Raw genomic sequence first — 12,754 nt, forward strand, 5'->3', positions numbered from 1 at the left:
ATATGCGACATTTTTGTCTCCAGTAAACTTGATAGTTGCAGTCAGAAAAGATGTAGATTTAGTCTGTATCGTAGAACCTGCTGCTGATAATTTGAGAAGTGAAGGTGTTTATTCAGATACATTAGTATAACATGAATTTCTGTAATGTCTGTGATTTGTGAAAAGAAGTGAGTCTCTATATTTCCCTGTTACAGGATTAGACTAGACCCATGTTAAACCAAACAAAAAAAAGGAGTGAGCAGATGGAGAGCCAGCAGTTGTTTCTTAAGAGGTTATACAGTAGGTTCTGTAAATCCATGTGTTGGTATGCCCACAGCAGGATAAAGCTCCTTTAGTAAGCGTGTTGACCCAATTAATGTCCCTTACTTTACCATTTTTATTTTTCACTGAATAATATGTTTCCTAAATTAGATAATTTTAGAAAAATTGCAATATAAAAGAACTGATTTGAAAGTTTTAAAACTGTTTTTAAAAAACATTGTTACCCAGTAATTTTCTTACATATAATTTCTTAGTATAATAGAAGTTCAGAAAAATAGAAAGCACTATGGGTGAAAAGCAGCCACAGAAGGAGCCCATGGAAAGGAGTAATTGAATCAGGACTTTAAAATGACCTAGGTTTTGTGGAGACCTCAGGGTGGGTAAAATGGCTCGAGCAGAGGTATGAGTAAGTTTTTAATAAAAGAGCAAATATCTTGCATTGTCTAAAGACCATAGATCCTAAATACATACTTATTTCCCTTTACTTATCCTATGAGAAGTAAAACACTGAGACTTAGTGATCCTCTCAAGTGACCACCTCATTTTGTCAGTGAGGAAAGTGACTTGCCTAAGACAGTATATAGAATGGAAAGAATTTACCCAGAATCACTTACTGAATTAAATTGGAGGCAGAATTGTGACGGAAACCCAGGCCTTCTGTGTCGTAGTCTAGCATTCTTGACAGCACAGTGCCATGCTACATAGCATAAACGACACAGTGTTGAAAGTAAAAATGGGCCTGGTTGCCCGAGATGTCAGCAAAACGTGTTGCTAGTTAAGTAAACTATTTGGTTTGTGTATAGTAAAGAAACCTGTTGTATTCCTAAATGAAACTTGGATCCCTAAGTCATTGTTACCAAGGCAGGTACTGGAGAGAGCATATTAGAGCTACAGAAATGCTGACCTGAAAGCCATTCTGCATAGCAGTGGGGCACTTCAGGCTGGTACACAATGTTAAGAGCATTTCCCAAAGTAAAAGGCTCTTGAGAGAAGCACATATCACACTCTTTGAAATTCTGGCCCTGGGCCTAGATCACAGCAAAATAGGTTCAGTTCAGAAGGGCCTCTTTTCTCTTAACCTCCATTCAATATCCCGAATGGAAAACCAAAGTGAAGAATATTCTTGCTCCTCTCAAATCGAAAGCCAGCCCACTAGACCCAAGAGTTAGCTAGTATTACTCTCAAGAAAGTGTCTGTATCTCATGTGAAAACTAAGATAGAAACAATAATTTTGTTTCTCCTTTAATTTATGAGAAATGACAGAATGACACTCAGCCTGAACAAATTAGACCCTTTCAGTGAAAGGGTAATCAAATCCTTATGATTTTAATCCCTTGAGCTATCCTTGGAGCAGCTTAAGTACACCCAAGCCCCCAGGAGGATCCTCTCCATGCCATGAAATGTGCTCAGTAATGGAAGAGTGCTGATGTTTTTTATTACCACTCTTCCATTAAGTAGAATTTCTCTGTTACCTTTCAGAGACTGAACAGTTTCATTTAATTGCTTTAATGTTTCTTAGTTTGTGCTCTAAGAATCTGTACCAAGGAGTAGTGTGTTAATGCACCTATGTGGTGCTGTCCTCTGCCCTTACATAATTAGCTTAGTTTGGACTGCTCTGGCAAAGGAGAGAAAAGATTACCAGTCTGAGGAGAGTCAAGACCTTGGAGAGGGATCTTTGTACCATGGTAATGGGAGCCAAGTGTCTCCACTTTACCCATCTAACTGGCAGATATTGAGACGTATAGCTAGGTAACTGATCTCATGTAACTGCAGTTAAGTTGGAGACTGAATAAGATAGGATGATAATGTCCTAAGTCTTTATGCTAAGTCATCTGTGGACTTACGTTTGTATCTGTTATGCCTTGTGCATGTTGGGATTATGTGTCATAAGTTTTGTTTTCCTGCAGCAGCCCAGTGACAGTTAAAGCATATGGGAAGCCAGCAAATTTGAGAGAAAGCCACTGCAAAGTATGGCTAAGATTCCTTCTGGAACCAGCCTTTCTTGTTCATACATTAATTTCCATTGAAATCCCGTAGGAACTGGCTCGAGGTAGAGCTTTGCATGTTGAAACTTGGGACTTTCAGTTGATAATTTTGTTGTTTATTTTCAAGTTATTCTGGGAAACTTTGCTTTCTTTTGTTAGGAAGAAAAATACAAAGTAGAAATTAAGTGCTCTGAAATTACATAGCTTTTCAGTGTCTTTCTTGCTCAGCTGCCATTGGCAGGTGGTTCACACAGCCCAGCCCCCTTGCTAGGCAGCCACCATTATGAAAACAGGAGCTCGGGTGTCAGATTTCCCTCTTAAGCTGTGAACTGCTTAGCTTTTCTACTGGGCACCAAGTCATTTTGGGGTTCAAAGATTTAGAAAACTAGTGGAGGCCGGGCACGGTGGCTCAAGCCTGTAATCCCAGCACTTTGGGAGGCCAAGGCAGGTGGATCACCAGAGGTCAGGAGTTAAGACCAGCCTGGCCAACATGGCAAAACCCCATCTCTACTAAAAAAAATACAGAAAATTAGCCAGCCATGGTGGTGGGCACCTGTAATCCCAGCGACTCGAGAGGCTGGGGCAGGAGAATTGCTTGAACCCAAGAGACGGAGATTGCAGTGAGCTGAGATCGTGCCACTGCACTCCACCATAGGCAACAGAGAGAGATTCCGTCTCCAGAAAAAAAAGAAAAAAAGCTAGTGGTGACAAGAGTAGGAAAGATACATTCTATCTAGCTTTAAACAGTTGTTTATAGGAATGAAATCTAGGTATTATGTTTGCATGTTTTTCATGTTATAAAGGTCCTGGGATCTTAAGATTTCACTAACAGTTTCTTCACTTCTCACTTCCTGCCATTTTACCACCTTTGTTAAGGAAAATTTTGAACACTATGCCAAGACACTTAAAATTAACATTCACAGTGCTTTCAACTTCAAATTCATTTTAGAAGTGACAGCCAAAGCATCTTGAATTACTGACTTTATTCTTAAAGATCATTGTGGAATATATTTTGCAATGATCTTGTGAGGCTTTTTTACTTTTCATGGCTTATTGTTGAATTAATTTTAGGCTTTGTTACTCTTTTGTATCTCACATAATCCTCTGCTTTCTAATTTTTAGAGCCTAGTTATTTCTGATTTCTTGGTCTTGTATGTATGTTTGTTTGTTTGTTTGTTTTTCCTGTGTCTAAAGAAAATCTAAAAGACCCCAAAGATAGGCTCCCTCTCATAAGTAAATAGAAGTACCAATGGAATATCATCATTATTGCTCGTAGCGGTCAGATTTCTGCTAAAATTCTTATTGTCCACTCTGCAAATTTATATTGCATAATCTTAGGGAGCATTTTACATGCCTAACCAACAAAAGTGACTGAAAAAAAACACTCTTTCTCAATTCCCACTGCAGTCGCTTTCATAACTGTATACTGTTGACTATTCAAAACACAAGGCTAAGAATTGGCTTCAAATTCTCCATTAGGGAAATTTATGTAACGTTGTTTAAGGTTTCTAATTACACAGTAGTTGTACACCTTTGAGAAGTGAATACTTTACCTGCTTAAGCTCTATGAAAGTTGGATTCCAATGGAAAGATGAATACATTTCCCTCACATACTCACGTGGACTGATTCCTGCTCACCCTATTCTTTTTTAAAGAAGACATGATCATTGTCTTCAGGCACTATTATTTAATTTAGCTTCTATTAAGAATTAACTGTTTTGTTCCTCTTGATTCGCAGAAAGAAACAGAGGTAAAGGAACGGTCTGTTTTTGACATCCCTATATTTACAGAGGAATTCTTGAACCATAGCAAAGGTGATTACTGAAGTTTCTTTTTGTGTTTCTCAGATTTTTGACAGGGGACTTCTCAGAAGAAATGCATTGCTCAAAAGCAATGGTAGTGTTATCCCTCCTTAGGACTAGTCTAAAGGAAGAAGAACTGCCTCTATTTCACTCTATGGTAAAGGTAGCTGCTCAAAGACCAGTGAAGGAAAGTTAGGCCATTGTTGTCAAAGCTTCTTTGGTCTCTGGATGAAAGGAAATAAATGCAAATCACGAATTCACTTGTCTTCAGACTCTGAGCCTGGAACCCTTTGTACAAATAAAAACTTACATGGGAGTCCAAAATATAAAATAACTAAGAGCAAATCTGATCCCATTGTAGTAAAGATGGGTACCTACAGCTGTGCTTGGCCAGTCTCCCAGGATCCCCCTGCAAAACCCCTCAGGCTTCTCATTGTACAATTTTAAAAAGCAAAAACTAACAACTGGGAATTGAAACTGTTGCAGTCTTACATATGAAATGTGACTAACTTTAAGAATTAAAATAGCTCTGGGGAGTCAGGCGCTTCATTGCTGAAATTGCTATCTGGAATGCCATAATGAGAATAGGGACATGAGGTGGGGTAGCTAAATTAGAGGCAGCTAAGCAGAACTTCCCTGTAAGAGTCATTGGGACTCCTCAGAGACTCCTTCTAGTGCTGCATGTGTTCTGTGGGATGTATGTCCTCAGCTCGGGAGGCAGAGCTCCGCCAGCTTCGCAAATCCAACATGGAGTTTGAGGAGAGGAATGCAGCCCTGCAAAAGCACGTGGAGAGCATGCGCACAGCAGTGGAGAAGCTGGAGGTGGATGTGATCCAGGAGCGGAGCCGCAACACAGTCTTACAGCAGCACCTGGAGACCCTGCGGCAGGTGCTAACCAGCAGCTTTGCCAGCATGCCCTTGCCTGGTAAGTCTTCCTGCCTGAGAACTGTCAGTGACAGGGGTGTATGTGTTGTGGGGAGCAGGATGCTATTTTTATGTTAGTACTGGTGTGGAAAGGTTGAAATCTCCTCCAGAGGAAAATTAATTAAAATACATTTTTTTCTCCTCTGGATATAAAAGAATGTCAGTATTGGCTAAAATCATCCAATGTTTCAGGCTCTCTGGTCATTCAAATTTTTGTCTATTTATATTTTAATATCTATTTTCCTGTCTTTTAAGCTTAATTTGCTATTCAGAACACTGGAAACTGAGTAGTAAATCTTGAGGAGAGTGCTTCCTCTTATGTATGTTTGTTTGCTTTGTGGTTTTTGTTTTAACAGGAAGGAGGGGAAAATGAACACTGGTATTTCTTATATACTCTTTCATTTTGAGGATAGTCAGCAGAAAGCTGAGAGAGTCTAACCTTCTGTTACATGCAGCTACTCATATATCCAGTCAGCAATTATATAGCCCATCTGTTTATTTAGAGTATGTGGATTAATTTCATTTCTTCGAGATCTAAAAGTCTCTCCTCTAAAATTAAAAGCATGTCTGTGGAGCAGACCACATTAGAATCACTATTTCTTTGAAATTGTGTTTTATGGTAAAACTGAATAGGGAGGATTTTCTTACTTTATTCTTATCTCACTTCAGGAAGTGGAGAGACACCTACAGTGGACACCATTGACTCATATATGAACAGACTGCACAGTATTATTTTAGCTAATCCCCAAGACAATGAAAACTTCATAGCTACAGTTCGAGAAGTTGTGAACAGACTTGATCGTTAGGGAATGGTGAGTGCTCACTGATAAATATTTATATGCCAGCACATCATCAAAAATAAGATGTCATCAGACTTTATCAATACTACTAAAACCGTGGGATTACATTGGATGAATGAGTTGGAGACTTGGTTAAGATTCCTGTTGCGTGGTTCTTAAATGTAGTAAATAATATTAGAAAACAGAGTCACTGTAGTCCCAGCTACTTGGGAGGCTTAGGTGGAAGGATTGCTTGAGCCCAGCAGTTCAAGTCCAGAGAGATCCTGTCTCTAAAAATAAAATAAAACAGACTCAAGACAGTTTTTTCTCATGCTTGCTTCAGAATGGTTTAATGGGAAGAGCATGGTTTTTGTGGTTTGGCCTCAGTTCTAGCTGTGTCACTTATTAGCTGTATTCTTGGGCATCAGTTTCCCAAAAGATTTTGAAAAGTGAGTGGGAAACTTAGAGGAAATCATCCCCAAAACAGCACTCAGAACAAAATAAATATAACTTAATTTTTCATCTTCCTTTTCTCTGGAAAGTACTAATGATAATTTAGAAGTAGTCAGTGAGACATTGTATGTATGTGAGCCTACATAAGTAGGAAGCTTTTATATTCACCACTCAATAACTCGTGACTGTTGTCTGTTAAATGGTGATGTGGACTTACCATACAAACAGGTAACTCCCTGGTTTTGATAGATTAAAAAATAAACTCTTCAGCCGGGTGCAATGGCTCACACCTGTAAGCCTAGCACTTTGGGAGGTCAAGGCAGGCAGAATGCTGGACCCCAGGAGTTCAAGACCAGTCTGGGCAACATGACAAAACCCTACATCTATAAAAAATACAAAAAAATTAGCCAGGCATGGTGGCGTGCGCTTGTGGTCCCAGCTACTTGGGAGGCTGAAGTGGGAGGATCACTTGAGCCAAGGAAGTCGAGGCGAGGCTGCAGTGAGCCATTATCACACCACTGCACGCCAGCCTGGGTGATAGAGCAAGATACTTTCTCAAAATTTTTCTTAAATAAAAAATAAATAAATTCTTGGTGGGGCATAGTGGCTCATGCCTATAGTCCTAGTACTTTGGGAGGTTGAGGCAGGATTGCCTGAGCCCAGGAGTTCAAGACCAGCTTGGACAAAATAGTGAAACCCCTGCTTTTAAAAAAATGAAAAAAATTAGCTGAGCATTATGGCGCACACATGTAGTCCTATCTACTCAGGAGGCTGAGGCAGGAGGATCACTTAAGCCCAGGAGTTCAGGTTTCAGTAAATTAGGGTCACACTAGTGTGTTCTAGCCAGGGTGACAGAGCAAGACTCTGTCTCAAAAAAAAAAAAAAAAAAAAAAAAAACAACATAAAAATATAAAATTCTCAAGCAAAAAAAAGAAGAGAGAGAAAATAAGTTTTTAAAAAATATATTCAACAAATGAGCAGTAGTATGTATTCCTTTTTTTTTTTTCCCCCCCAGAAGGGATCTACATATACACTTTTTGGTACTAATGGTCATTTCTTAAATGGAATTGTTATTTGTTCATTCAAATTCCTAAAGATGGGATACCCTTTTAGTATGCCATCCCACAAAATTGGCATCCCTTTGCTTTATTGGTTAAGTTATTCCATACCTGCAGACATAGAAACTGTGTGGAAATTTTAAGATTGGACTCTACAATGAGGTGGCCATATATGGATACTGAAAGGAGAGTCAATAGCAGGATATGTTCCTTAGATTGGTCATGGGTTTGAATCTTTATTCATCCTGTGAGTACATGAGCACGCTCATATACATAATTTATATTCTGGCTCAGTTTGGACTTTGAGCAACATACGTAAAGATAAATGCCTAGTAGAGACAAAGGCAGAAGTCTTTATACTTGTTAGTGATGCCCTTGGATGGTAACTATACAAGGCAATGCATTATATTTTAGCCTCAGCCTCTGATGGGGAAAGGATTACCATCCTTCTAGTGAGATGGACTGTACTTCTTAGAGATGGCTGGACTCCCTGCAGAATAAAGAAGTGGCATTACTGCTGCTGCTTATGAAGGGAACAGCTTGTAAATCTAGGCCTGGGATTTTCAGGAGCTCATCATCCTTCCCATTTTCGTACAGTGTTTTCAATTAGCACTCTTGTATGCTTGAAAAGTGAGAGCTGGGAGAAACAGTGTGGAAGATTGTGAAAGAAAACATTAATTGATAACGTGGTGTCTCTTCACATAGATATAGGGCAGCTAATTAAGTATTGACCCAAAAGTGGTTTTCCATTTTGAGCATTTTGCCAGTAAGACTCTCCTAAAGCTTTGTTCATCTCAAGAATATAAACTATATTATTTGTTTTCTGAGGAGTCTGTAAACTTAGAATATTACTATTATCCTTGATTTTAACCTACAAATATTTTGCCCCTGAAAAAATAACTAAAAGTGTGAACTGTTATATTACTACAGATTCTTACAATCTAGCCATGCAAACATAACTAACAATAGATGGTTCCCCACACCCCCCAAAACTGCCAAAGGAAACAATTACAAAGACTATGATTAATACTGGTTTGGCCTCATTATACAAATATGTACAGACAGCGAGGCTGATGTCCCCAGCACTCATGGTGCAATTAATTACTCTGACAAGAGTTTGGCAAAGGTTTCATCCACTGTCAGGAGCCAGTGAGTGAAGGGAAGCTAATGGTCTACAAGTTTCAGAGGAGCATATTAGAGTTGGAAGGGACCTTTAGAGATCCAACATTTTATATATGAAGAAACTGAATCCCAGAGAGGAGAAGCATCTTGCTTGAAAATATCTGCATAGATGAGTACAGAATCCAAGACCAGAACCACAGATATCTAAACTCTCATTCACTGGGTTTCTAAAACATTGCTCTAAGAAAGAGGTGGATGGGGGAAGGGGAAAGCACTAAAAAGTCCTGAAATAGAGCATTAAGATACATAGGAAGTAAACAAAAAAATTACAATCCAGGAATTATAATGTTATAGAGTTTTAGCCCATTTTAAAATTATTTTGATAAATATACAGTGGAAGAATTACCCTACCTGTCTGTCACCTTTCTTGTGACTGAGTAGTACCTAGAGACAAGTGGAACTGGGAGGAAGCCATGGGGGTGATTTTAAGTTGAAAGGTGACTACCTTATATAAACTACTAAAATGCATATGTTGCCTGATTTCAATAATAATATTTGGCTGTTTGAGTTTAGGGGAAGAAAATCTTATGTGACTGTATTTTTATTAATACGAGAAATGTTCTTGATTATATGCACATAATACATCTCTATACATGCAGATATCCTTAGTTAACACATGAAGAAAATTGGTTTTGATTGACCATACATTCTTCAGACTAAAGTAGGTTACTCATTTTCCCTCCTCAGGTTTGTCCCTGATGGTTGCTTTTCTGTGTTTAGCTGGTGATTTTCCTACCTCCCATTGTTGCTGAACTGGAGCAGGGTTATGTTTCTCATTGAAATGTTATGTAAAACATCTCAATGAGGTTGCCTGCTTGCAGCTTTATGAGTTCTTTAGTTTACATATACCCTGCACTCACTGTAACACTTACGAAACCAAAGCATTTTTAAAATCCATAGTGCTAACCCCTTCCAATCAATACTTACTTTCTTGGTGTTATTTTCCTTGTTTGTTTTTGTTTTTGTTCTGTTTTGTTTTGTTTTGTTTTGTTTTCTACTGATTCTACAGGTCTTAGAGCTCCAAGATGTTCCATAAGTGTTTTTACTTGTAAGGAATGAGAAGCCATCCATGGAAATTTGAACTGAGTGGGGGCAGAGAAAGGGTGCAGATCCCTTTGCTTGTGAAAGAATTTTCAGTGAGTGAAAGGCCGTCACCCCAGGAAGCCATATGAGGGAGCAGCAACATGTATATGAGCTTCCTATGGAATTGTCCTTCTGTGAAACTTTGAAGATATGCAGCCACTCTCCCAGGTCTTCAGGTTCCTACCATTTCCATTTCTGTTAAAGTGGAGCTGCATATCTTCAGCTTACTGGGTGACCCTGATGCTGACATCTGCTGCTGCAGAAAGGAAGACTTCTCATGTTGTAATTTCGCTTAGACCCTTTTATCAGTGGAGCTCCAGTTTTCTTACCTACTTGTCACTTTTTTAAATGCCTCTGGGGGTTATTTTTGCTTCCTTGGCCCCCACCAATTTATACATCTCCATTTTCTGACCTCTGAACTTTGTTGCTCAGCAAGGTTCTGAAGGAGAGTTTCTTGCATTAGATAGGCCCAGTCTTCTCCCATCATTGCCCCGCTGTGACTCCAAAGAAAGGAGCTTCTTGTTGATAGTGCCATGTGGAGCAAGGCTGTGTTTCCTACCCCACATGGTGCTCAGTGGGTGCCAGCCTTAGTGTGGCTTTGTGATTGCTGCCCTAAAGGAGAACGCTCTTTCCTTCCTCACTGGTACTGCCTGCTGTTTTCTAAGCATTGCTCCTGCAAAGACATGGAGTCCCAGCCCCAGCAAGGCTCTTCTGTTCCCATCCATTGACAATGTCTTGTGGAGCATTTTTGCTGAGGAAAAGGTCACTTGTAAACAGAGGAGAAAGGGAAAGAGTACAAAGCCCAAAGTTTATTGTAAGTGAAAACTGAGGAAATTCCTGTCTTCTTTAGGAGTAATGATTCATGGATCTACATAGGTGGAAATATTCACAATAGTCACTTGAGCTCACAAAAAAAGCAAGGAAGAATTCTCATGTCCTTTGTCTTCCTTCTGTAACCATTAACTGCTGAATCCATGTGAAGAAGACAGGCTTCCCTTCCTTCTCCCTCCTTAGTGATTTTTTTTTTTTTTATTTAACAGCATAAGTAAAGAGGACTTTCTGGTTCATTTTTGTTTGTTTGTTTTGTTTTGTTTAGAGATGAGGTCTCGCTGTGTTGCCCAGGCTGGAGTGCGGTGGCTATTCACAGATGCTATCATAACACACTACAGCCTCCAACTCTTGGGCTCAAGCATCACACCTAGCAGTTTCTGGTTCCTTTAACAGCAAAAGGAAAGAGAGGTTCTGATTCTTACCTCAGGGTTTTTTGGTTGTTTCGTTGTTTTGTTTTTGTTTTGACACTTGAGTCCAAGGCTAAAGGTTACAGCTGAGATATTTGGAACCAAAGCAGAGCCCATTGTCTGGGCACCACACCACTGCAGGCAGGTGGATAGAAGTGTGACCCCTCTCACGATATGTCCGTAAGTCAGAGTGTAGGGCAGAACTCCCTGTCAAGTTGCTACACCATCCTGTCTTCTCAGCATCTCCTTGCCTGTTTTCTTTATTAGTCCAAAGGAAAACAGCAACAAAATCTGTTTTTAAAATGTCTTATGTGAACATACATCAGATATCCATGTGCTGAAACCCACATACCATCACTTGGCAAATTTTTAGAATAAGACCCCATTATTATCTATTGCTATAAACTAGCCAGCTCTCTTGCTCTTCTGCATTTTCCTATTTCCCTGCCATCATCTGCTATTTCTGCCACTTCTCTTAGACTCCTTGTCTGCAAAGTCCAAGCCAGAATTCACTGTCTATGGCAGAAGGACATCCAGAGCCCATTCTGGAGGTTTGTTTCTTCCTTCTGCCAGATGCTTTCTGTCCTCTCTTCCTTCCTCCTCATATTTCTGTTACTCATTTGTGTTCAGTTTTGTGCAGCATTGTTAGCACTGCTTTTGTGACCAGAAAAGGCCGTAACGTGGTCCAGGATCATCATTCCCCTGACTCTAGATGGGACACTTGACAGTGACTTGAAACATTTGCATATTCAGGAATACATGAGATCTCAAGAGAGCCTACAGGATGAAATCATTTTCAGAAAATAAGCAGCTTGCTTTTGAAATGCTCTCTTTCCCAGTAGCTACTCACCTGCCTCTGGTGGCTGGGATTCAGATGCCACAAAACTGTCAGTATCTGTAGAGCAGGCCTTGGCCACCTCCTCTCTCCTCTGTGCTCAATGAGGAGGCAGTAAATGAAGTTACAGGCTAGCACAATACCTAATTCATGTTTCCCAGTACACCTGCAGATATTACTGTATTTTATGTTCTCAAGAAATAAGCTGTTGCCTGTTCAGTGTTACAGATTTCTTTGTTTCTTTTTAATTAAAACACAAGGAGCAGCTGAGGAAAGAGAGACAAGGTATTTTATTTCTGACTAATTTTAGAAAAAACTTGTGTACATGTGTTTGGAACTGTTGAAATGCCAAGTTTTCTGTATAAGTGTTTTTGTAATTAAACTTTCAGATTTTCTTTGTTTTTTAAGAAGTTGATATGCTTGTTTGACATTTGCCTCATTAAAACTTTTCTATGTTGAATTCGTGTGTTTCAATTTTACTTGCTTTGTAATAAAAAGTCCTACCTCTGGCCGGGCGCGGTGGCTCATGCCTGTAATCCCAACACTTTGGAAGGCCGAGGTGGGCAGATCACGAGGTCAAGAGATGGAGACCATCCCGGCCAACCTGGTGAAACCCTGACTCTACTAAAAATACAAAAATTAGCTGGGCATGGTGGTACATGCCTGTAGTCCCAGCTACTCGGGAGGCTTAGGCAGGAGAATCGCTTGAACTTGGGAGGCAGAGGTTGCAGTGAGCCGAGATCGCGCCACTGCACTCCAGCCTGGCAATAGAGCGAAACTCCGTCTCAAAAACATAAAAAATTTTAAAAGAAGGCCTACTTCTGTTTTTTCCTCTTAAAGACTTTGTCAACTCTACATTAATCATCATGTCTGTCATGCTTTTAAAACAGTAACACATTCATTTTACTAATTGCTACTTCAAAATGTGTCTTTACCTGTTTGAGAAGTCAGCTCTTTTAGTGTATGCTGTAACAATACAGTGAATTCTAATTCATTTTAATATAGCAGTAGTATTCTGGAGACAACTTAAAAGGATGTTTTTAAAGTCAGTGACTCTGATCTCTGATGTCCCCTTGATAGAAGATCATTTGATAGAAGAAAGGAGATGTGCTTAAATGCTTGCTTTTTTTTTTTTTTTTTTTTTTTTTTTTTTT

The 12,754-nt window shown here is 39.5% G+C and overlaps 1 protein-coding gene across 3 annotated transcripts in view; it reads left to right on the plus strand.

Moving 5' to 3' along the window:
* HMG20A (high mobility group 20A) overlaps positions 1-12,060 on the plus strand; it is a 64,011-nt gene extending 51,951 nt beyond the window's left edge. For 2 of the 3 annotated variants that reach the window (XM_010373267.2, XM_030930507.1), the window contains 4 exons: positions 3,985-4,060; positions 4,758-4,973; positions 5,642-5,784; positions 9,454-12,060. In XM_010373267.2, the coding sequence (XP_010371569.1) occupies positions 3,985-4,060; positions 4,758-4,973; positions 5,642-5,778 (429 nt within the window). In that variant the 3' untranslated portion in view covers positions 5,779-5,784; positions 9,454-12,060. Of the gene's footprint in view, positions 1-3,984; positions 4,061-4,757; positions 4,974-5,641; positions 6,068-9,453 lie in introns of those variants that run through there. The other variant, XM_030930506.1, reaches the window with a different exon arrangement.
* Positions 12,061-12,754: the final 694 nt, after the last annotated feature.

This window comes from Rhinopithecus roxellana, chromosome 5 (assembly GCF_007565055.1).
Source record: "Rhinopithecus roxellana isolate Shanxi Qingling chromosome 5, ASM756505v1, whole genome shotgun sequence".
In the NCBI taxonomy this organism is placed as follows: Eukaryota; Metazoa; Chordata; class Mammalia; order Primates; family Cercopithecidae; genus Rhinopithecus; species Rhinopithecus roxellana.